This window comes from Bos grunniens, chromosome 1, assembly GCF_055505025.1.
Source record: "Bos grunniens cultivar Pamir isolate PY7600 chromosome 1, Bosgru_T2T1.0, whole genome shotgun sequence".
Taxonomy (NCBI): Eukaryota; Metazoa; Chordata; class Mammalia; order Artiodactyla; family Bovidae; genus Bos; species Bos grunniens.
In genome coordinates, this window is record NC_141165.1 from 100095911 (window position 1) to 100122257 (window position 26347).

Sequence of the window (26347 nt, forward strand, 5' to 3'; positions counted from 1 at the left end):
TTTTTATGCTGAATTAACTTAACTTGGTGGCTGATAGAATGGGGCAGGAGACAAGGATGGCACCCAGGCTCCAGCCATGTGATTAGGTAGACAGTGATATTATACTGCAATAATGGAAAGGGCACCAGAACTGCCCTAGGGTAAGATTTGGAGGCAGAGAAGATTCAACCTCCTCCTTGAAGTTTTCTCTGATAGTCCAGACAGAAAGGCTTTCTCCCTCTAAGAGATCTGAAAATTCTGAGAGATTATATCTTGTCAAAATTTAAAGAAAAAAAATCATATTGGAAAACTGAAGAGCCAAGTGAAGCTCTTTCTGTATCCCCTTAGCACTAGAAACTGTTCCATTACTAAATAATCATGAACAGTGTGATGTCCACACTCCTGGGACATGAGCAATAAGGGAGTACATTATCTGTACAGAGTTTTAAAACAAAGAACAAAAGTCAGTCTACTTTTAATGACCACATACCAGCAATTCTGAACAATATCAGTGATAAAATATTTCCTCCACACCCAAATATTTTGGTCTAAGTTCTAAATAATTACTATGGTTACTCCTGAGTTTCAGTAATATGTATGTAAGTTTCAAATGAGTACATTTTTCAGTACTTTCCCTTTGATAAATATTGCATCTACATGAAAGTTAACTTAGAAAACATCCCTGTTAGAGAGTTGGCCCTGCACACATACAAATTCAGCTATGTATGGGCTTCCCTGGTGGCTCAGTAGTAAAGACCCCATCTGCAATGCAGGAGGTGCAGGAGCTATGGGGTTCAATCTCTGGGTTGGAAAGATCCCCTGGAGTAGGGCATAGCAACCCTGTAAGAATCCCAGTATTCTTGCCTGGAGTAACCCATGAACAGAGGAGTCTGGTGGGCTACAGTCCATGGAGTCACAAAGAGTAGGACATAACTGAATCGACTTAGCATGCACACAGGCATGTTCACTTCAAGAGTAAATTCATAATGTTCAGAATTACTTGAGCTTGCTTTAGGCATGGTTTGTGTCTCAAACCCCTGTAGTACTACATATTTCTGCATTAAATCAGTAGATTTTAAATAAGCAATAATATCATAGTGATTACAGAGACAAGGAAACACAATGTAAAGTTCCATTTCTTTTGTTCCATGTAAATATTTTGAATATTTGTTTAAAATTCAAAACAATGAAACAAAACACAGGCTGTGAGGTGCAATATTTTTTCATGCATGAACTAAAGTTTATATCTGAAATGTTTTAAATTGAAATGCTTTATTGACTAATAGCTATATAGTTATAGATTTATATTTTATAATCTTTAAAGTGTTGTTTTAAAATTAAAGAATGAATCAAGAAAATAAAACTTTATGATAGTAGTAGTGGTACAGTATAGTAATTGTTTATATTATATTTTTTACAGAACTTTAAAAACTTTAAAAACTGGAAAATTACTTATATAAACCACAATATCAGGCTACAACTAAAGGATCCAAGTTTACACTGTTTCAGTTCAGTTCAGTTCAGTCGCTCAGTCGTGTCCGACTCTTTGCAACCTCATGAATTGCAGCATGCCAGGCCTCACACTGTTTAGATACATATAAAAGTATTAAATAAATACCTATGCACTTTTCCTTTTTTTGCATTCTCTTTTTCAGATATTTTAAAACTTTCTTTGTTTTTTTTTTTTTTAATAAATTTTTTAGCCATGTGGTATGTGGGATCTTAGTTCCCCCAGTGGGGATCAAACTTGTGCCCCCTGCATTGGAAATACAGAGTCTTAACTACTGGACTGCCAGGGCAGTCCCTGCATTGCTTTATATATGAAGTTTAATGACAAAAAAAGTCAGTTTCTTTTCTGGCCATTTTATTATATGTTTCATTTCATGATTATTTCTGAATATAGAAAAAAAAAAGGTTGTTAAAAATGATGCACTCTGGGCATCAATTATACTAGGTATACCCTAGCCATGGAATATATATTCTGTAATAATGCAGGAGCAGTTTTCATGAGAATTTTTAAAAGGAGAGGCGTCCTAAACCTATAGTGACTTAAAAAGGGATACTTCATCCTATGAGAGCCTGGAGATAGTAGAGGTTTCATCATTCACTGCATGCATTTATTTTAATTATTTTTAGCATTGAAAATGTCCCACCCATTAGATATAAATATTTGAGGAAACAGCAGAAACAATAACTAATATTGACTGATAAATCCAGCCAAAAGCAACTGTGATCTTTATTCTTTTTCAGAAGATGTTTGACAAGACAAATCCCTTAGGAACAGCTTTGGATATCCTGAGCATCATAAAATGATTATGTGCTGTGTTGTGCTTAGTCGTTCAGTCGTATCTGACTCTTTGTGACCCCATGGACTGTAGCCCACCAGGCTTCTCTGTCCATAGTGAGTCTCCAGGCAAGAATCCTGGGGTGGGCTGCTATGCCCTTCTCCAGGAGATCTTCCCAACCCAGGGATAGAATCCAGGTGTCCCGCATTCCCGGCAGATTCTTTACCATCTGAGCCACCAGGGAAGCCCATAAAATGGTTATACATATTAAGAATTCAGGAAAAGCAGCAAAAAAGTGTCAACATGCTTGTTAGATGGAAAATTAGAATTGTATCATTTACTTCAGTGCATTATTCCTGACTGCAAACATCCATTTTAGTTTCAGGCAGGTAGACAGTGTTAACGTCTTTTTCTAGAGGGAATACCCTTGATGAATTTTAATGCCTGTTCACAAGTCTCCATCTGTTTTTTTACCCTCCACTCAAGAAAAATTCCTATGCTACTCAGTGTGACAGCCAATGATCTTCATCCTTCTGATAACATACAAGAACCACAGTGGTGTTTCTATTATTCCATTGCAGGTCATTGATGTGGTCTGGGCTAACAGCTAGCTCATTTCCACTTCTAACCCACTTTATGCACTCCTCCCAAGCCCACAGTCATGGAATCCTGGAACTAGTCAGGATGCTCATCAGTGCTACTAGCATTGGGTGATAGTCCAGTAGCTAAATGGAAGGGTGATTATTGTTGCTGTTTAGTTGCCAAGTCGTGTCTGGCTCTTTGCAACCCCATGAACTGTAGCCCTCCAGGCCCCTCTGTCCATGGGATTTCCCAGGCAAGAATACTGGAATGGGTTGCCATTTCCTTCTCAAGGGGATTTTCCTGACCCAGGAATCAAAGTCTAGTCTGCAGCTTGCTAGGTAGATTCTTTACCACCAAGCCATCTGTGAGGCCCAAATGGAAAGGTAACCCTGTAGTAGAATGAGAGACCTAGATGTCTTAGAGACTTAGCGTCAGTAACTCACTGAGAGAAGTGAAGTTGAATATACGTGTGTAGGAGAGGTTGACTTCCTATTTTCTGTTGTTGTTGTACAATTTTTTCATCTGCTTTATTTATTTATTTTTGCCATAGTATGTGGCATTTAGGGTCCTAGTTCCCTGACCAGGGATTGAAACCCTGCCCTCTGCAGTGGAAGCATGGACTCTTTAACCACTGCACCAGAGAAGTCCCCTTTCATCTTATTTTTTAAAGAATTGAGGGCCAGTGAGGCTGGGTGGCTATCAATATCACACCATCTGTTAGCATTTGAACAACCAGGTTTAATTGAATATTCTCATTTTTAGCTATTTATATGAACTTTATAAATATTCCAAAAGAATCAGGCTCTGTGTTTTCTCATGATAGATAAACATTTAAACTTCTCTCCCCATACCCCAGTGCTTATTCCATTTACTCTGAAACAACAAGTGATCTACATATCAGTATTTTCAGAAAACCATGATCCAAGAGTGTATCAGTTCCCTGAATCTGCCATGAGATACCTGGATAGTGTACCTTTTTCCCTTCAACTTCCTCAGACTTAAAATAGTTCCCCTGTCCTGTTCACTGCTCTGATTATCAAAAAGCTACTCACTCACTAAGGTTCATCTCGAATATAAACTTTCCATTCAGCTTTGCCCCTATAGTCACAGTTGAAATTAATCCTCTGCACACCCAAGCAAGGTCTGCACCTTTTTATAGTGTTATTCATTCTCCCAACTGTCAAGCCTATTTCCCATTAGAAGGCAAGCCCCTTCAAGGGAGGTACCTTGTCTTATTTATTCCTATACCCCCTAATAACTAGCATACAAGCTCCCTCTGAGCCTTCCTTTCAGTTCAGTTAAACTTGAAAAATGGTAGTTAGTAAATTTATTCCAGAAAAGTAGCATTGATGGTTAATCTTACCTCACCAATTAAATGATACATTCTTTGAGGTTAAAAAGCTCTTTACCTATAACCATCTTGTTTTTCACGATGCTGGCACAGAGTTGCAGGCTTCATAGACTGTGATCGACTTATCCAAGAAAATGAAAACAGAAATTAGAAGGCTGAAGTAGTTTATTAACTTCAGGGAGGGGAATGGACTTCTTGAAAGACTGGTTTCACTTGACCTTTCTGCTTTTGGCCTCTTCCCTTTTTTTGTTGCAGTTCCAACCACATTCAGGTATAATGTTTTTTAACACTTTCTTTTGGTGAATTATTTTACCCTTCCTCCTCAATTTTTCAATAACCTCAAAACTTGACTTTGAATTTGCTTATTTTTTTCTGAATTTTTGGAAACCAAAAGTATTTAAGTGACCTTGTCTGTGGTCTCAGAGCACTTGTAAATATCTAAATATTCAAGATTTTCTAAATGTTCTCTGCAGGCCACTTGTCTCAATCTGATTCTTGAAAACCCAAACAGTTTACAATTAACTTTGAGCAGTGTTTGATGAGATGTAAGCATAAATTACAGTGAGAGATTTATGAGTGATAGGAAATAGCTAAAAATGAGAATATTTATGCTGGCCAGGATATAGAAATAAAGTGGAACATTATGCTAGGTAAAGTGGTACACGGAATGCAGGACCATTATTTGTCCCCCAGTTCAATGCCTGACTAGTCCTCAACCTTCTTTATCTTTAAAAAAGAATTTTGATTATAATCTCAGTTATACTTATATTACTGTAACCTATGATACTATGAATCTATTAAAGTCTGTAAATCTAATAATTTTCAGTCACTGAAGGAAATTAATAAAGAGGATGGATGGAATATGTTGCTGAAGCAAAAGTCACTTAGTCATGTCCGACTCTTTGCAGCCCTATGAACCATATAGTCCATGGAGTTCTCAAGGGCCAGAATACTGGAGTGGGTAGCTGTTCCCTTCTCCAGGAGATCTTCCCAACCCAAGATCGAACCCAGGTCTCCTGCACTGCAGGCATATTCTTTACCAGCTGAGCCACAAGCTGAGGAAGTGTACAAAATGGGGAAAGACCAAGCCAAAAAAGAACTATAAGGATGTAGGAAAAGGAACTCAGAGAGAAAACACTCTTAAGACTTTACTGGAAAAAAATAAGATAAAAGATATGAATCACTACATAGTGCTTAGGCATCTTGGCCTCTTTCAGTTATTTTGTTTCACCACCATACAGTGTTGGGCCCATAGTAGAGTATTTCATGATTTATATGCACTCATGAGGTAACTGACAAAACGATTAAGCAGTTGTCATGAACTGGTGCAATTTCTCATGCTCCCTTTATGCATAAGTCTTAAAAAGCACAATGTTGTTGTTCAGTAGCTAAGTCGGGTTCAACTCTTTGCCACCCCATGGACTGCAGCATGCCAGGCTTCCCTGTCCTTCACTACCTCCCAGAGTTTGCTCAAATTCATGTCCACTGAGTCTGTGATGCTATCTAACCATCTCATCCTCTGCTGCCCTCTTTACTTTTTGCCTTCAATCTTTCCCAGCACCAGGATCTTTTTCAGTGAGTCAGCTCTTCAGATCAGGTGGCCAAAGTATTGGAGCTTGAGCTTCAGCATCAGTCCTTCCAATGAATATTCAGGGTTGATTTCCTTTAGGATTGATGGGTTTGATCTCCTTGCAGTCCAAGGCTCTTCTCCAGCACAAGTTGAAAGCATCAGTTCTTCAGCGCTCAGCCTTCTTTATGATCCAACTCTCACATCCATACATGACTACTGGAAAAATCATAGCTTTGACTATATGAACTTTTGTTGGCAAACTGATGTCTCTACTTTTTAATATGCTGTCTAGGCTTATCATAACTTTCCTTCCTAGGAGCAAGTGTCTTTTAATTTCATGGCTGAAGTCGCCATCTGCAGTGATTTTGGAGCCCAAGAAAATAAAATCTGTTACTACTTCCACTTTTTCCCTATCTACTTGCTACAATGTGATGGGACCAGATGCCATGATCTTAGTTTTTTTAATGTTGAGTTTTAAGCCAACTTTTCACTCTCTCTTTTAACCCTTATCAAGAGGCTTTTTAGTTCCTCTTCACTTTCTGCATTAGAGTAGTATTATCTGCATGTCTGAGACAGGAAAGGTAGTCCGGTATTCCCATCTCTTTGAGGATTTTCCAGTTTGTTGTGATCCACACAGTTAAAAAACACAATATTCTCCAGCAATTAATAGATGGATACTTCCACATAAATGTACATTCTAAATAATTGAATTTGCCCCTTTGGAAGCCAAAACATTTTTTGAAGTAACCATTTCTGATGAAATTTTTGTAAAACAGACTGAACACTTATTTGTTTCTAAAATTGGATGGTATTAATATTAAACATAAAATTTTATCATCGATTCAATGTTATCATTATAATAAGTTATTAATCTGTATTATATAACATAATTATGCTCTGGGTTAAATAGGAAATAATAATGGAATTGTAAGAATTGTGAATAAAAATGAGATAAATTTTGAATCTTGTAATATTTGTTTGCTTAGAGAGAATTTCTTTTTCATATATCTTGGCTATAAATTATATTTCAGATGCTGAGGTTACCTAGTATAACCTTTCCTGATAAGGGTAACAGAACTTATTCAATAATATAGAGAATTAAAACATTTTTTTCTTAGCTTCAGATTTTATGTGCAACTGACTATTACTAACAGAAGGCTCAGAGAAAATAATAGAAAAACCTGTTTCCAGGAAAATTTGCTCTTCCCACCAAAACAAAGGAAAATATATTTCCTGTATGTCAGGTCAGTAGGCAGAAATTCCAGAAGAGGTGGATAACTGCTCTTCCTCCCACTTAGGAAAACATAAAAAATTCAATTATTTCAAAACATCCTCTCTTCGGAAATTTATCTTGTATTGCATGTCTCCTACATAGAAAAAGGAATGGAAAATTTTCAAGGTGGGTGTCATTAAAGCCATTGAAACACAAGTTTAAAAAAATGTAATGCCAACTATCATAGTGAAATATTTGTCTACAAAAATTTCTTGTCTCCCAGTTATTGAACTATACCTGAGCTAGTAATAGAAAATGTAATTACTACTCAAGAAACAACAGCAGAGTAGTGATAATGAATTATAGAGTAATGGACTCTAGTATGAGTTTAAATCTTGATTATTTTAATTATTAGAATATAACTTTAGGTAAGGTCTTTATTACCTCAGTTTCCTTATGCAGAAAACAAGATTCATAATAATATATTGTTTTATTGTGAGGATTAGGTGACTAAAATATGTAGTATGTTTTGAACAGTCTCTGGAATGTAAGTAGCAAGAAGTTATTATTATTTGCTGCTATTGGAGTAGCTTCCCTTGTGGCTCAGCTGGTAAAGAATCTGCCTGCAATACAGGAGACCTGGGTTCAATCCCTGGGTTGGGAAGATTCCCTGGAGAAGGAAAAGGCTATCCACTCCAGTATTCTGGCCTAGCAAATTCCACGGACTGTATAGTCCATGGGGTCGCATAGAGTTGGACATTACTGAGTGACTCTCACATTAGAGTAGCTACATGATAATAAAATAAACCTAATTAGAATAAAATAATTTTATAATAAACTTAACATTTTAGAAATTGAGGAAATTATTGAACAATTGAGAAAATTGTTTAATTTTTTTTAACAAATATTTATCATGTATCTACTATGTGTCATAGCAGACACTCTGCTAGTAAGGGTTAATATACTGTAAAATGTTATCTGAGAAAATTATAGAATCATGTTTAATAAATCTTTCACAGAAACTGTTGAGGTGGCAAATATTAGTCCTTCCAAAACAGAATTGATTTTAATTTTGCTTTTATCTTCCAGGAGACAAGTCATGTGATATACAACTTTACATTAAGAAATATTCCATGTATGTTGTGTCATCAGGGGACCCATTTGAACTGGAATGCCCTATGAAATACTGTGCTGATAGACCTACTGTGAGCTGGTGCAAGCTTGAAGGAAACAATTGTTTACATCTTGGGGACAGACTCCAGGGGTCTATGGGTTGGGAAGAAAGGAAGCTTATTTCAGTTTTTATTTTGCATTTTAATCAAGTGCTTGCTAGTGACAGTGGGTCATACCGCTGTTTTGTGAACTCTTCATCCGGATTCATTGAAAGCCACTCAATTACCATTAATGTGACAGGTGAGTTCTAGATATCAAGACTATCTAATTTTTTTTGTTATGTTTTAAGAAAAAGAGGGCTCTGATTCTCAAGTGATTATGTTAGACATTGAACTCATGTGAAATCTAGATTGTGATGTGTGGTCACCTACGTGTCTGTGTGTTTTTGAGTGAGACAGTGAAGAGTAGAGAAAAATATATAATAAAATCATTGGTCTTGCCTCTAAGGGATATAACATTTATTTGATAAGACTAAAATTTTATCACAGAATCATGAGAAAAAAATTGCAAAGTGAATATCAAATTTAATAGTAGACAGCTTTTTACTTTTTGCCCTTAAATTTTTTTTCTTATATTTATCAGTCCTTGACTTTTTTTATTATAAATCCTTGAACTTATGTTTGTGCTGCTCAGACAATTACACTCTTGTTAATAGTTCACAGCTTGCACAGAGGGCAATCAGCACACAAACAATCTGACTACTTGATGAGTCTTGCGAATACTCATGGGTTTCGCTGCCTCCCAGTCCCTCCTCAGAGGCCCTCAATAGGCTCAACAACAGAGGAAGGACAGGTCATGTTGGGCCAAACTGTGTTGAATGAAACATGGAAAACAAATAGAGAAAAGCAGAAGAGATTTAAAAATAGTTGGTTTATGAAAATTCCACAGCTAATATCGTTGGGCTTCCCACATAACTCAGTTGGTAAAGCATCTGCCTGCAATGTGGGAGACCTGGATTCAATTCCTGGGTCGGGAAGTTCCCCTGGAGAAGGAAATGGCAATCCACTCCAATATTCTTGCCTGGAGAATCTCAAGGACAGAGGAGCCTAATATCATACTCAATGATAAAAAATTGGAAGCTTTCCCCTCAAGAACAGGAATAAGACAAAGATGTCTACTTTTGCCATTTCTATTAAATATTGAACTGGAGGTTCTAGCCAGAGAAAGTAGGTAAGAAAAATAAAAGACATCTATTAATAACTTGGAAAGGAAGAAGTGAAACTATCTCTTTTCACAGATGACAGGATTTTGAATATTAGAAAATCCTTAAAAATCTGCACAAACCATTATACTAGATCCAATAAATGAATTCAACAAATTTGTATTATCAACACAGACAGTGACAGTTTTACTTCCTTTCCAATCTGAATTCCTTTTATTTCTTTTTCTGTCTGATTGCTATGGTTAGGACTTCCAATAGTGCATTGGATAAAATTGGTGAGAATTGGCAGCTTTGTCTTGTTTCTGATCTTAGAGGAAATGTTTTTAGCTTTCCCCCAGTTGGTTATGATGTTAGCTGTGGACTTGTCATATATAGCCTTTATTATGTTGAGGTGTATTTCCTCTGTACACACTTTGCAGACAGTTTTTATCATGAGTGAACACTGAATTTCATAAAAGCTTTTAATGTACCTATTGAAATGAGCATATGGTTTTTATTCTTCAATTTGTTAATGTGGTATATCATATTGACTGATTTGCAGATATTGAACCATCCTTGCATCCATGGGATAAATCCCACTTGGTCATGGTATATGATCCTTTCAGTGTATTATTGGTTTCTGTTTGCTATTATTTTTGTGAGGATTTTCCCATCTATGTTTATCATTGATGTTTGCCTGTAGTTTTCTCTTTTTTTATGATATCTTTGTTTTCTTTGCATCAGGATCATTCACCATGATTTTTACATGTATGTCCATCAGGAATATTGCCCTGAAATACTCTTTTCCTTTAGTTTTCTTATTTTTCTATCAGGATATTACTGGCCTGGTAAAATGAGTCCAGAAGCTTTTCTTCCTCTGCAATTTTTGGGAATAGTTTGAGAAGGATAGATGTTAAGTCAGAGCTGAAATTAAGATCTACAATCTGTCTCCCTTGAGGCCTAACTTCAGAGGGAAGGGAGGCAGCATTCCCTCCTAAACTGTATGTCCCAAGGGGATGACTGGAGAAGAGTGTGAAGGGTGAAGTAGTGAGAGGGGATATCTAAGAGCAGTGCAGGAGACATGAAGGGCATTTTAAGTTCCCTCTCAAGATTTCTGTTCTTCTAATTTCCTACTCTCTCACCTTCTTATCATTCCCTTTCTTATCACATTGATGATTCGTGCTCCTGAGCCCATTAGAAATTCTCCAAGACTCTGTACTCTTGTCTGTCAACAGCCTTCCACTCTGTAATTGGTTCCTCCTGGAGTTTCATGATCAGGTCAGACCTTCACTATCTCCCTTCTAAATATTCTAATTAGTTGTATAAACTACTTATCTTTTAATTATCCCCACTTTTGGTTCATTTCAGCCAAAAATCTTCCTGACATACTTAATTTGCCTAATAGGCTTCTTTCATAATGCCACTCTTTAGTTGAGTCCCCTGCAGAGCATTCCCAGTGCTTACACTATTGGGCTGACACCAATCTGCCTCCACTTATCAAAATTCTACCTCTCCTGTCAAACCCAACTCATTTTCTAATTCTTTATGAAGTTGTCTATGTTTATCCTAGAGAAAGTGACTTCTCTTTCCTAGTAATTTTTGTGTCGTTTAAGGTCTTGCCTCTCATTTATCACAGATTTCCTTGTACCACAGATATGTAGGGAAATGTTTTTTATCCCATGAAGGGTTATGATACACTGGCAAGCAGGAACTATGCCATATTTCTTTGGATCATCCTTGCTTCCTTTACAATAGTCAAATGACTCATTTAGAATTGTCTTTGAATTGGGTGTGGATTTTCCTTTTGTGAAGTGATTAAAACAAACATAACAAGAAGAGTGTCAAAGAAAATTATTTTCTTTCTGTATCAGGGAGTACTCAATGAACTGAGCATCATATAAGGAGAAAAATATACTCTGAAATTATATTTCAGGACCATGCTTTTGGTAAATAAATTTTGGAGCTATGATATAAAATCTTTCATTTTTTCCCTTGAAATATCTTTCTTATGGAGTATTGGAACTTTTCCTGTTTTTGTGCCTGACTCTGCTTTGCTTTTTATGTTTAAGTTAAAAATCAATGGGTTGCCTGGTGGCTCAGACGGTAGAGTCTGCCTACAATGCAGGAGACCCAGGTTTGATCCCTGGGTCGATTAGTCCCTGTGAAAGCAGGATTGTGACAGAGTCCGGGTTTGGGTGCTTATCCAATTGTTATCCAGGAGAGCAATTATCTCCCAGAAGGAAGAAAAGCAGTTTGCAAAGTCTTGAGAGGAAAGTCAACAGAACAGTCACTGAAACATACACTGGCCTGCAACTCTGTTCTCTCCAATCTGCCTTTGGTCAATTAGTCCCTGATTAGGAGCTTCACAAAAGCAGATGGTGATGATTTTAGCAGGAGAATGGGGGTGTAGGAGTGGGCAGAAGGTGAGAAGCACTATCTTTTTTTCAGAATTAGTTCCCACCACATCATCAAAAGCCTTCTTTCCTCGTGGCATTCATTCTATACTCCCTTGGAGCACCTGCTGAATGTATATCTTGTTATTCCAAGTGCTAAAAGAAGTCCTATAGGCTGAGTTGTTTCCTTATACTTAAGGAGGTGGAAAGAGGGAGTCAAAGCAATCAGAGGAAGGTTGGGTTGTATTTATACAGTCTCTCTCTCCCTTTTTTTTTTTTAAGTTTTATTTTGTATTGGAATATAGCCGATTAACAATATTGTGATAGTTTCAGGTGAACAGCAAAGGGACTCAGCCATACATATACATGTATCCACTCTCCCTCAAACTTCCCTCCCATCCAGGCTGCCACATAACAATGAGCAGAGTTCCCTGTGCTATACACATTTTGGTTTTTCATTTTAAGTGTAGCAGTGTTTTATAGTCTTTCTTTAAGACTCAAAATAAACCCAGGGACTTTTGTCCATGAACTCGAAGTGATGATCTACACATTTTCCAAACTGCCTTTCAGCTGGATTATTGAATTCTCTGTTAGTATGTAAATACAGATGTCTTCTCAGAGACTAGCTCTGATTTTGGACAAACCTGAGTAGAACCTTCGTTGTTTTCACAACCGATTTCAATTCTTTATCTTGTTTTTCTGTTTCAGAACGGACTCAAAATAATTCAGAACATCCTCTTATAAGTAAGTATCAAACTTGCCAAATAAAATCAAGGAAATAGATTGTTATGTGGTTGGAAAGTAAAACAGGTTGCATCTTCTTCATTGAGTGGATTTGTTTGTACTAAGTTATCTGTTGTGGGAGAGTCCTGTGCTCCTATCCATTCCCCTCCCCAAGACAGCTAAATTTGTCACTGTTCGTAATAAGTTGGCTGCTCGCCTAAACAAAATAGCAGCTGCCACATGAACAATACAGTATTTGTTAGCACTAAATTACCAAACTACTTCATGCCCAGATCCAGTAGCTCCTGACCACATTTACCCCAAAACCAAGGATATGAGGAAGGAATGTATAACTAGGTTAATATATCTAGAAATAAAGCCTTCCTGAACAAACAAAATTGAGTACAAGTACAAAGTTAAAAGATTTATGATGAATTCTGATATTTTCTATTTTGTTATCTTTCATTTTTTTGACTTCATTTGTTATCTGTTAAGTTCTTGCACGACACTCTAGTAAGTTACAACCTATCATGAAAAAACAGGGCCTTAATGCACATTGTGTGTGTGTGTGTGTGTTTGTGTGTGTGTTAGTCGCTCTCTCGTGTCCGACTCTTTGCGACCTCATGGATTGTAGCCCACCAGGCTCCTCTGTCCATGGGATTCTCCAGGCAAGAGTACTGGAGTGGGTTGCCATTTCCTTCTCCATAATGCACATTAACATTGATCAATAATAATGGGAACCAGTTGTGTGCCCATAGAAGCATATCTGGAGATACCAAAGATATTTGAAGATAATAAAAGTACTTGGAAATATCAGGGTTAATGAGACAACACAAAGCATTGTGTTAAAGGAACTTCAATTTTGTTTCAAAAACATGTTGGCTTGAGTCCCAGCAACTGCCATTTACTAGCTGTTAGACTTCTGGCAAGTCTTGGGACAATTACTCTTCTCAGAACAAGTGACTGGATTAAAAAAAAATATATATTCCTTACTTTTCTTCTCCTCTGTTTACTGTTCTCTGCTTAGTTTTCTTAAGTGATCATTATGAAAATTAAATGAGACATTGTAAATGAAAGGGCATGGTGAAATACTTTCTGAGAGCTGTTACGGATAGTGTTTTACAGGCGATTAACCCTAGCAGACGGAGAAGGCAATGGCACCCCACTCCAGTACTCTCGCCTGGAAAAATCCCGTGGATGGAGGAGCCTGGCGGGCTATAGTCCATGGGGTCACTAAGAGTCAGACACGACTGAGCAACTTAACTTTCACTTTTCACTTTCATACGTTGGAGAAGGAAATGGCAACCCATTCCAGTGTTCTTGCCTGGAGAATCCCAAGGACGGGGGAGCCTGGCGAGCTGCCGTCTATGGGGTTGCACAGAGTCAGACACGACTGAAGCGACTTAGCAGCAGCAGCAGCAGCCCTAGCAGAATTGAAAGATAAATTATAGCCACTCATACACACACTTGAAGAAGGCAATGGCACCCCACTCCAGTACTCTTGCCTGGAAAATCCCATGGACAGAGGACCCTGGTGGGCCGCAGTCCATGGGGTTGCTAAGAGTCAGACACGACTAAGCAACTTCACTTTCACTTCTCACTTTTATGCACTGGAGAAAGAAATGGCAACCCACTCCAGTGTTCTTGCCTGGAGAATCCCAGGGATGGGGGAGCCTGGTGGGCTGCCGTCTATGGGGTCGCATAGAGTCGGACACGACTGAAGCGACTTAGCAGCAGCAGCAGCAGCATATACACTCAGCATTAAAGCAAGAGGTGGGGGAGAGGACTAAGTCCTGGGCTTCTTGGGAGAAACCTCCTAAAAGAGAAATAGAGGCATCAGCTAGAACTCCATTCAAGTTCTGACAGTTCAGAGGGTGTTACTTCATTTGTCTCATATTTTCTAACCGTCTTGAGTATTAACGAACATTTCAGATACAAAGAATGCCTCAAGACCACTCTCCAAGGAAGAGATGGTGGACCGACAATGGATCCTTTATAGTTTGCTTCCTTTGGGGGCTTTACCTCTACTTATTACCTGTTTCTACCTATTCTGCTGCCTTAGAAGGCACCGAGGTGAGTTCCATCTTCTCTCTGCTGTTCTGTGCCACACATTTGGGGTTCATTTACATTGGCTGATAGATTTTTAGTTAGTTTCCCAATATTGTGGGTTTTTCCCACAATATTCTACTATAAACCATGGACAGTGGTTTCCTGGGGAATAACTCATCTTTCCACCAGAAAGCCAAATGGATGAATTCAGATCTCCTCTAGTCTTGAAGAGGCATGCTCACCACAACAAAGGCTTGTGGTGAGGAGGTAATATTGCTGGGACTTACTCATTCTACTTGGGTCCATCATAGGAAGAATTCTTCTAACATTCAGGGTGTTGAAAAGGAGGCTGAAATAATTTCGCAGATCAACATGTCTGCATTGAATTAGTTTGTCTGGTCCTGTTTTCCACAGTCATATCACATTATGCCAGTCATCCACACACCTGTCTAAATGAAGACCCAATGTCCCCAGAGGAAATTCTTATGTCTGTGCTTACTGTTGCCATCATAAACAGACGCTTGAACTGAATCCCTACCCAACATTAATGCGTTTGAAAACGTGGTTTTGACTATGATCAGAGAGGTGATAGTTTGAAAACAATTACTTTCTATTTCTGTAAGAATTCACTTAAGGTCATTAGTGAACACTTACACACGTTAAGAGAGAGGGGTATGATGAATCTGGTCTAGCTGGGGTTGAAACCAGGTCAGTCCTTTCTCTCTTTCCTTTTTCCCCTCAGTCATCTTGTCTAATTCCTTTCTCCACAGCAGCAGCCACAGTGTAGCTATAGAAACTAAGCTGGACAGAGCAATCCTTATTTCTGCCACAAGAGAAAGCCTTGTCTGAGCAAAAGTGCTCTTGGTGTTTTGTGGTGAGGGCTTCTGGAGCCTAGAACCTTCTCAGGATGCTGAGAGACTCCTCTGTGACTCCAACGCCACTTCTGCAACACCAAGGCTCTTTCAGTGGCCCCCCTCCAGTTTCCACTGCCTTTTTTGAGGTAGCTGGAGCTTCAGAAAAAAAAGCAAGGATAAATCTTTTGATTTACCACATCCAAGGGAACTAGGCCAGAGGAGATCCCAGCTGTGTAGGTGAAAGGAAAGCTGTGAGTGTGGCATTACATACAGAATGTCCCCAGAAAAAAGAGTCCCAGGTTTTTAAGGTGCTGGGCTAGGTCCTGTGCCCTCCTCTTGGCTATGCCATAGGCCGTTCTGGAGTGAGGAGTGAAGAACCAATGAACAAAATGGACAGCACGAATTCTCACAAACAGAGATTTGTGTATCATGATGGACATAGCAAATAAAGAAGTCCAAACTAATAATAACGCTGTGGATGGTGTGCACATGGGTGAGTTTGCGTGGGGAGGCGTCCCCACCTCTGGGACTGAATTTCAACCTAGCAATCTGATTCTAGAACCTGTATTCTTAAATGACCCTAACTTACAAGGAATTGAGGAAGAATTTTATTTTGTGCTATTCTTTACCTCTTTTGGTATTTTATTTTATTTTTCTTTTTGAATTGCAGGGAGACAAAAGAAGCTTTCTAACTCAACAGGAAGGGATACTAACCTGGTATGTTTGATGGTATATAACACAACCCGTGTTATGCCATGCTAATATTTATATATTTTTAAAAATTTAATTGGTATGTAACACCATGTGCCAAGTAGTGTTCTAAATGCTATATATATTTACCTACTTTTTAAAATGTGTTTATTTTACATTTACTTTAGTCTGTAGCAAAGATGCTTCCAGATTGTTGCTTAGTGGCTAAGTCATATCCAACTCTTTTGCGACCCCATGGACTGTAGCCCACCAGGCTCCTTTCTCCAAGGATTTCCTAGGCAAGAACACTGCAGTGGGTTGTCATTTCCTTCTCCAAGGGATCTTCCAGACCGAGGGACTGAACCTGTGTCTCCTGCATTGGCAGGCAAATTCTTTACCACTGAGCCACCTGGGAAGCTCTTCCTTGGGATTAGCAAATCTCATAAGTGAGGCTTATAAGGCATAGAAGGCAGTGTAGAACCTAAGCAGAAAAGTCAGAGGCTGAACTATACAACGTTGACTCTGTTCTCAACCTGTTATGTGACTTCAGGCTATTGATTTATTCTCACAAAAGTGCCTTAAGTGTTTCCAGAAGGGTTGTTCAGTCACTAAGTCATGTCCGTCTCTCTGTGACCCCATGATCTGCAGCATGCCAGGCTCCTCTGCCCTTCACTATCTCCTGCAGGTGGGAGTAAATAAAATAATGAATTATAAATAACCTCATAAAATCAAGTAAGATTTCTTAATGAGTCATACCAGCAGATAAAGAAGCATGATCACAGGTCTAGTTACTATGCAAAAATCACTCATAATGTGTGTGGGCTCATTAAGGAGGAGACCTGGTAGACAAAGCAAAGGGTTCTCCGGAAGCAGAGCAGTTTCCCAAGTTCTTGGAATACCAGTTTAGACCTTTCTTTTGGATTCAATGTTCTGTAAAGACTGGAACTCAAAATAGAATGCAAAATGAAGCAACATATTTCTGGAAAAAAATTTTATGTAGCTCTGATTAAAAATAAGTAGTCATAAACAAGGTACCACAAAAAGAATTTATGTGGATATGGGTTTTTCCATTAGGAGTAGTAATAAAGATGTATTCAACGTCTTAAAATTTCCAGAAATGCCAGAGGCAGATATAACCAATAGTTCTACATATAATATTAAATGGTACTCAGCATTCCCCACCAGGTAGCTTAATATTAAATAAAAGTAAATACATTCAAATTAAGAAACTTGTATGAAATTTTTAGTATTATTGTGTTGGGTGCTAAGGTTTTGTTTCTTCACATAGGGAAATTTTCTTAAATGTGATTTCCTTTCTTTCTATAGTGAACAACAACAAAATACACTCTGTTACAATCAGCCCTAAAAGCTATGACAACATTTAAAACAATGGTCTAGGGGCTTCCCTGGTTCCTTAACCAGTCCAGTGGTTAAGATTCCAAACTTCCATTGCAGGGGCCTTGGGTTTTATCCCTGGTCAGGGAACTAAGATCAATCATGCTTTGGCAAGGTAAAAACAAAAATCTAAATAATTTACTGGACATGTAAAGCCCAGGTTGGCTAAAATATAGTTACATTTCTTTCTCTGTAAACTGGATGAATTATTTGCAGTTGAACTCAAGAGGGGGTTTTTCTATGTGTACAATTATCGGGGAATTTTGTTTTATGATCTTCGTGTTTTTCATAGGATTTCAGAGTTTTGCCCCATTTGAGTTATCAAGCATTTCAGAAAATAATCAAAGAGATACTGTATTAGATCTTTGAGACTCAAATTTTGTCAAGAGGGAATTGTATGTGAACCAGCAGAATAGAAATCCAAATTAGAAAAAGGATAATATAAAACATACTTTTAAAAGTCAAAATTTTAATCCTATTCCAGGATGTCCTTTGAGGGTATGAAAGTACTTGTTTAGTATAAACAAGTGAATTGCATATTTTCTGAAGTGCTTTACAGACTGTGGCTGCTGCTGCTAAGTTGCTTCAGTCGTGTCGGATTCTGTGCGACCCCATAGATGGCAGCCCATCAGGCTCCCCCATCCCTGGGATTCTCCAGGCAAGAACACTGGAGTGGGTTGCCATTTCCTTCTCCAGTGCATGAAAGTGAAAGGTGAAAGTGAAGTGGCTCAGTCATATCCGACTCTTTGTGACCCCATGGACTGTAGCCCACCAGGCTCCTCCATCCATGGGATTTTCCAGGCAAGAGTACTGGAGTGGGGTGCCATTGCCTTCCCCATTACAGACTGTGGAGTGCTATACAAATATAGAATAAGACAGCTGCTTCAGTTTTGCCATCTCTACCAACCAGACCATTGTGCACCAGCCTTGTGGCACCCACCCACTTTGATCAGGTGCCACAGAATAGGTTCAGCCACCATGCTTTCTTTTACCTAATTTACTCTAACAAAGTTTTCCATGGAAACCAGCCACCTTTTGGGATGGGAGGCAGGTAATTGAGTTGACAAACTACATAGATTGAAAAATACAACAGAGACCTTGTTGATATGTTAAAGATTTACGGCTAGATATGAGAGGGTAACAGGCAGGAAGGCCAGGGGTCTCCAAACGGAGGAAATAGGCTGCAAGTGTCAGACATTTTTTTCTCTCTCTCTTAAGTAGCAGAAGGAAACAAACTAGTGATATATTTTTTCCCCTTCTCTATACAAATTTAAAAAGAGGTTTTTCTTAAAATACTGTGTTGCCATAATGACACCTGGTTCCGCCTGAACTTAACTTTTCTCAAATTTTGAGCTAACCAATACATTTTTCTTATGGAAATGTTTGTCTTAAGCCATGTTCTGTACTATGCATCTACCCCAGTTTCTGTCCTCAAGTCAGTTCACCTAAAGGCTCAGAACTGACTTGACAAAACAATATGTTATACTCATACATTGCTCTCTTAAGCCATGTAAACAAAACTATTTGCATGGTAATCTGCTTTTCTTCAAGATTCAAATCAATCATTTTATGGCCCAAGATGACTCCCCTGGTGCCAAAACTATCTCAAAATGCGTCTTGTGGGTGAGGAGCCTAGTGCCATTCTCTGAGTTTTGAGACATTCCTTTCTTTCATTAACAGACTGCTAGAGAAGGCATTGGCACCCCACTCCAGCACTCTTGCCTAGAAAATCCCATGGACAGAGGAGCCTGGTAGGCTGCAGTCCATGGGGTCTCTAAGAGTCGAACACGACTGAGTGACTTCCCTTTCACTTTTCACTTTCATGCATTGGAGAGGGAAATGACAACCCACTCTAGTGTTCTTGCCTGGAGAATCCCAGGGACGATGGAGCCTCGTGGGCTGCCGTCTATGGAGTCGCACAGAGTTGGACACGACTGAAGCGACTTAGCAGCAGCAGCAGTAACTATATAACATCCAGCTAAAGACTAGTATGCGGGTACTCTTTCTGTCCCCTTCTGATGTCTATGTCAGAAGCTTTCTCTATCTCTTTTATACTTTAATAAAACTTTATTACACAAAAGCTCTGAGCCATCAAGCCTTGTCTCTGGCCCCCGATTGAATTCTTCTCCTCTGAAGGCCAAGAATCCTGGCATCTTTCGTGGTTCAGCAACAACCTTTCAGTTATTAGGTCACATGACAGTCTTCTCCAGAGCTCCTCCAGAGACTTTAGTAGGGCTTCTTTGAGACACTTTCCATCTGAGTCAAGAGATGAAGACGCTTAAATGAATCTTGCTTCTTTCAATCATTCAGCCTTGGTGTTATTTCCTAGGCAGCTAGGCCATCCGAGGGAGGCAGTATACTCAACAGTTAATACTTCATTTGTCAGAACAGAGTTAGACATGTTTGCATGGTGTGTGTGTGTGGGTGTGTGTTAGTTACTCAGTCAACACTGACTCTTTGAGATCCCGTGGATTATAGCCAGCCAAACTCTTCTGTCCATGGAATTCTCCAGGCAAGAATACTGGAGTGGGCTGCCATTCCCTTCTCCAGGGATCAAACCAGGCTCCCCTGCATTGCAGGCAGTGTCTTTACCACTGAGCCACCAGTATAGAACTCTGTATACATCACAATGTGGATGACAAAAGAGCAGGTAAGGTATATAGGTTATCAGGTTATGCATATCAGGTTAAGGACCTGATACCTCAAAGAAATTAGGCTGAACCTCAAGAACATAAATTGACTGGTAACACTGGGATTTAGAAAATTGAAATAAGTCTTAGCATTAACATGGTATCTTCATTTTTTACCAGCCGGGTCCCTTGTATAGGTAGAAACAGCTAACAAATAATTGAAAAAAGTTTTTTAAAAAATCAGGTTTCAGTACTTTTAGTTTACTTAAGTTCATGTCTTTCTTGAAAACTTTAAGATATTTGACTCAATTTGGAAGTGTTAGAAAATCCTTGTGGTGGAAATAACAACTGGAATATCTTTAGAACTTTTCCCCAAGCTTTGTCCACCCACATCAAATTGACAGCAACTTCCAGTCCCAGGTTTCAAATCATAATAATATATCTTGGATAATATTCATTCTTCATAGTATATTCTTTTTGTCCCTTAGAGAGTAATGGTTCTGCTTTATCTTTAATTGCTGTATTCTAAACTGTGTTAATGCTATACATTATATTACACATCTCCTGATGTTCTGAAGGGATATTTTATGCTTTTCTCATTAATCTGATGTGTGGTTTCCATTTCAAAGAGGGGTCAAAAAGGGTTCTGTGAGCTCAAAAATTACCATAAATAAAAGGGAGCTGAACCCAGTGCTCTGTGACAACCTAGAAGGTTGGGATGGGGTGGGAGATGGGAGGGAGGTTCAAGAGGGTTGGGACATATGTATAGCTATGGCTGACTCATGTTGATGTATGGCAGAAAACTTCACAATATTGTAAAGCAATTATCCTTCAATTAAAAATAATTTTTTTAAAGCACAAAATATCTCTTTCAGAAGAACATAGTGGTCTTTAAGCCTTTCACCCTTTAATAAGTGAGAATCTGCTTTAAGGAGTAGATGTCAACACCTACAATGAAGAATAGATTATTTCTCTCCATGTATAACCACTCAATTTAGCCTACACTCATGATTTCCTAGTGGATATGAACTATTACATCCTTAAGTTGTAATTAAAGAAATCTTTTTTTTCCTCTCTTTTAGGTTGATGTTCCCCAGTTCTTTAGGAGTGAGCCAACTGAAATCGACATCATGGAAAGTTCCCAAACATTGCATTTGGAAACTGGAATTTATGATAACGACCCCTGGTTCAGGGTCGGGAGAGAGTCTGGGGTTTATTTTAACCCAAGTCTGGAAGAAAACAAACAGGGCATTGTTTATGCTTCCCTGAAGCATTCGGTCATTGGAATGAACCCAAGACAGGCAACACATGTGCAAGAAGCACCTACGGAGTATGCGACCATATGTGTGAGGAGCTAAATCTGGTCCTGATCTCCCACCAGTGATCAGCAACTGATCTGTTAGTCAGCACCACTACTGAAGACCAACAGAAAGTCAAACAGTGGTCCTTGGCTTGAGAAATTTCACTTTCAGGAGGTTCACCTCAGTGCTTGGGTCTTAAGCATCCACAGGACAAATGACTAAAATTTCTCCCAGAAACTTCTTTGGGACTTTTTTATATTTATAGCCTTGGGCAGTAAAATCTTTTTTTTTCCAAAACCAAATGATGTCATTTTTAGACATCATTTTTCGAACCAGCTACATTTAACCTGCTACACAAACTCAATATTTTCTTTGGGACTACAGAGAATGTAGGACAGAAAGGTTTAGATTCTCTAGATCAGTTCACTATATACTCTTGAAAAAGAAGTCCCAATTCAGATAACTAAACATAAATACAGTGATGATTGTGTGTCTGTTTCCAGTCTTCCATAATAAGAAATTTTTATCAATCTAATATTGGAATTTCTTAAATGTAAAGGAGAAATAATTTTAAACTTGATGATATAAGAAAAGAATGGAAAGAATAAATGATGCAATAAAGATGTGGAATATACCAACTGGATACAGGGTAGATGTTCCCCATGCCTGACAAGCAAATGCTTATATCTATCCTGTTAGATTACTAAGCAAATAGAGGTAGTAAATATAGCAATTAATGTATGATGCATTTATAAAGTGACTGTGTGTGGATAACATAGACTAATATATATGAATGTGACATAATGCTACTGAGTTATTACATTGGGACAAAAGTAATTGCAGTTTTGAACTGTGAATTTTGGATCATTATAACTAGGTTCAAAGACATCTTTATTAATCAGAATAGGAGCCATTACAATCAACACATTTTTGCCAACAAGAAATAAGTTTGTTTATTCCTGTAGCACAAAATTCATACTTCAGGATTTGACAACTCTTGGAAAGGATTTTCTGCCTCCTGCTGGTTGTGGAAGCATTTTCCCTGCAAAATATTGTCCAGATGCTTGAAGAAGTGGTAGTCGGTTGGCAAGAGGTCAGGTGAATATGGCAGATGAAGTGAAATTTCGTAGCCCAATGCATTAAACTTTTGAAATGCTGGTTGTGCAACATGTGCTTAGGCATTGTCATTGAGAAGAATTGGGTCCTTTCTGTTGACCAGTGCTGGGTACAGGAGTTGCAGTTTTCTGTGCATTTCATTGATTTGCTGAACATACTCCTCAGATGTAATGGTTTTGCCAGGACTCAGAAATCTGTAGTGGATCAGACCAGCAGGAGACCACCAAACAGTGACCATAACCTTTTTTTTGGTGCAAGTTTAGCTTTGGGAAGTGCTTTAGAGTTTCTTCTTCATCCAACCACTGAGCAGATCATTGCTGGCTGTCATATAAAATCCAGTTTTTGTCACACATCACAATCTGATTGAGACATTTCTCAATCATTAACATTTTGTTATTGTTGCATAGAGTAAGAGAAGACGACTCTTCAAAATGATGATTTTTTTTTTTTTTTTTGATTTGCAGTCTGCTTACGAGGCACTGACTTATAGAGCATTGTCACCTTTCCAATTTGCTTCAAATGCCAAATGACCATAGAATGGTTGACGTTGAGTTCTTTGGCAACTTCTCCTGTAGCTGTAAGGGTATCAGCTTCAATGCTTGCTCTCAGTTGGTCGTTGTCAACTTCCGATGGCCAGTCACTGTACTCAACTTCAAGGCTCTCGTCTCCTTTGCAAAACTTCTTGAATCACTGCTGCACTGTACATTTGCTACCAGTTCCTGGGCCAAATGCATTGCTGATGTTGCGAGTTGTCTCTGCTGCTTTACATCCCATTTTGAACTCGAATAAAAGGATCTCACGAATTTGCTTTTTGTCTAACATCACTTCTATAGTCTAAAATAAATATAAAATAAATAGCAAGTAATAAGTCATTAGCAGAAAAACATAAAGCAAGGAATGCACATTAAAATGATGTATAACATAACCATATTTATTTAGAATGTATTCCAATATCAAAGAGCAAAATTCAACAGTGCAAAGCTGCCATTTCTTTTGCACCAACCTATGGGTTTCATGCACTGGAGACGGAAATGGCAACCCACTCCAGTGTTCTTGCCTTGAGAATCCCAGGGACAGGGAAGCCTGGTGGGCTGCCGTCTATGGGGTCGCACAGAGTCAGACACTACTGAAGTGACTTAGCAGCAGCAGCAGCATGGGATTCCCTGGTGATTCAGTTGGTAAAGAATCTGCCTGCAATACAGGAGACCTGGATTCAATCAATGGGTCAAGAAGATCCCCCGGAGTAGAAAATGGTAACCCATTCTGGTATTCTTGCCTGGAAAATTCCATGGACAGAGGAGTCTGGTGGACTAAAGTCCATGGGGTTACAAAGAGTTGGACATGACTGAGTGCACATGCACACTCAATAATATACTAGTGGGTGTCTGAATAAATGTAAAAATCATTGTCAACAGGTATAATCAAGTAAGTGCAGATTAATGGCTTAAACTGCATCGTTGTTTACCTGATACCAAATTAAAAGCATAATTGATGGAATGGAGAAAAGTCCAGAAGATTTAATTGGCCAGTATGGGTCAACATACTTTGATTTACTGTATCTGTATCTTGCTGTTTTTCTTACCAAAGATTAGGGGCAGATCATACATGGTAAAGTAGTGCAATTTGATAGCCATTTATTTTAAAATAATGAGGTTGCAGCCACTTAAAAGTAAAGCAAGAAGAGATGAATTTATGAATTTCCAATGTACATGGTCTAATTATTTCAAAAATAGCTTGTAACATTCAACAGCTTGAGGCTCTTAGGATGCTCAGATGCTTCTGAGAATAATGCAATAGATCTCATACAAAGTGGATAACAAAGGTTAGGATCTATTTGAGCAAATACATACACTACTGCACAAGTGAATGTGGGATGTGAGAAAGTATGTGTGTGTTATTGTGTAGAAGGGAGGGTAGATGATTTACAGAAATGGTTAAAAAAAACTGAAAAAACTGACATTCCATTTAAGCTTACTAAAGAAACTCAAACTATTAGAGTAAATGGGTCATTAAAGAAAATATATGAAAAGAATGTATTATGTCATGGCAGTTAATATGTTGGTTGGAAAAGAATTTCCAGACACAGAGTATCACAGAAAGGAGTGGGTTTATTAAGAATAAAGGGCAGAGAGAATGTGGTCTCTGCAAGCACAGAGGGCTGACCTCCTGACAGGCTAGCAAGAGTTGATTCTTTTAGTGGGTTAGTAGCCAATTTTATAGCCTCAAGATAAAGAAAATTCCTGCGGAACGTTGGGTGATTGATTAGGGTGTTATAAGGTGAGTACCAGAGTGAGCATTTTTGCCTAATATGGGTCAGGAAGCTTCCTGGTGATGTTCAGCAGAGCTTTGGCAATGGTTCCAAAGGGGCTCAGTCAGTTCTGGAAATGACTTTGGATATGGCTCCGCCTTTGTGGCCTCGGTGAAGGCCTTGTGGCTTTGGGGAAAGATTCCACAAGATGTGGGGATGGGAGTATGACATTCCATAAAAGTTTTTGTTCCAGAAAGACACAATTGAGATTTGGTAGCAGAGATTTTCTTATTTAACACTGGCGTTCAGATTTTGCTGCATAGGATTGGGTTGTGGAAGTTGTGTTAGAGTCACTGTCATCTAGCCAGTATGATAGCACCTCTCCTAGCATTTTGAACAACCAGTTCTAGGTAAGCTCTTTCAGCCAAGACACACTTATGGGCAACTAACTGCAAAAGATATACTAGAATGGCTGCTATGCTTTTAGAAATAAAAACAGGAAGTATGGGGAGGATATATTTAGCTGTCCTTATCAGATGAACACACAAAGCTGAACAGTTTCTTCATGATTTTCTTGAATTTAAACAACAAAATATTTCTATTATTGAGACATTCTTAGCATATCTTGTGGTAAAGATAGCATTAATAATGATTGCAACTTTACATGATTTATACTTAAACATTTGTACCACACTGCCCAAACCACAAATCATTTACATTTTTTATTCCTTCTTAATAAAATGTGTCAGAGTTATATATGTCCCCAATAAATCTATTTCAGTATTATCTACATTGTTTATATCATTAATAAAATATGAAAAATATAATAATTTAATGAATATTAAACTTGCTGATTATTCCCAATAAGATAAAGTTATTAAAAACATTTGGAATCAATTTGTTATTGCTTTATATAAAGTGTGAAAACGAAAGAGAAGAATGATTCTCCAACCTTATGGAATATAAAACAACTTGAAGAACTTTAAAAACTGCAGATTACCAGCTCCCAGCACTAAGAAATTCTAATTCGGGAAATCTAAGATATGACTCCACAATCTTCACTGTTAAAGGACACCTCAGGTAATTTTAATGTAGGTTTCCCAGTGGATAGGCTAATTTGTTTTATGTGGTTAATTTGACAGCTTTTCCCACTAACTGAAACTTTCTAGGCCCCAGAATAGATTATCTGGCCTGATTATACTTACACACACACACACACACACACACACACACACATACACTTCTTTAAAGAGCAGTTTTAGGGTCAAGGAAGTTGAGTGGAGAGTACAGAAAGTTCCCATATGTCCCCTGCCCTCAAACAGGCACAGCCTCTTACATCATCAACATCCTGGTCCAGAGCAGTGCATCTATTATAATCAATGAACCAACCCTGATACATCAACCAAATTCCATAGTTTACATTAGGGTTTCTTGGTGTTGTAACTCTTCGTGTCTGACAAATGTATAGTGAAGTATTAGTCAGTTCAGTTGCTCAGTCGTGTCTGACTTTTTGTGACTCCATGGACTGCAGCACCCCAGGCCTCCCTGTCCATCACCAACTCCCAGAGTTTATCCAAACTCATGTCCATTGAGTCAGTGATGCCATACAACCTTCTTATCCTCTGTCATCCACTTCTCCTGCCTTCAATCTTTC

At 38.4% G+C, this 26347-nt stretch overlaps 1 protein-coding gene across 1 annotated transcript in view; it reads left to right on the forward strand.

Moving 5' to 3' along the window:
* BTLA (B and T lymphocyte associated) overlaps positions 1–23248 on the forward strand; it is a 36549-nt gene extending 13301 nt beyond the window's left edge. The window contains exons 3-7 of the mRNA XM_086406700.1: positions 8070–8393; positions 12396–12431; positions 14343–14483; positions 15984–16030; positions 21111–23248. Coding sequence (XP_086262826.1) covers positions 8070–8393; positions 12396–12431; positions 14343–14483; positions 15984–16030; positions 21111–21386 — 824 coding nt within the window. The 3' untranslated portion in view covers positions 21387–23248. The remainder of the gene's footprint in view (positions 1–8069; positions 8394–12395; positions 12432–14342; positions 14484–15983; positions 16031–21110) is intronic.
* The last annotated feature ends 3099 nt before the right edge of the window (positions 23249–26347 follow it).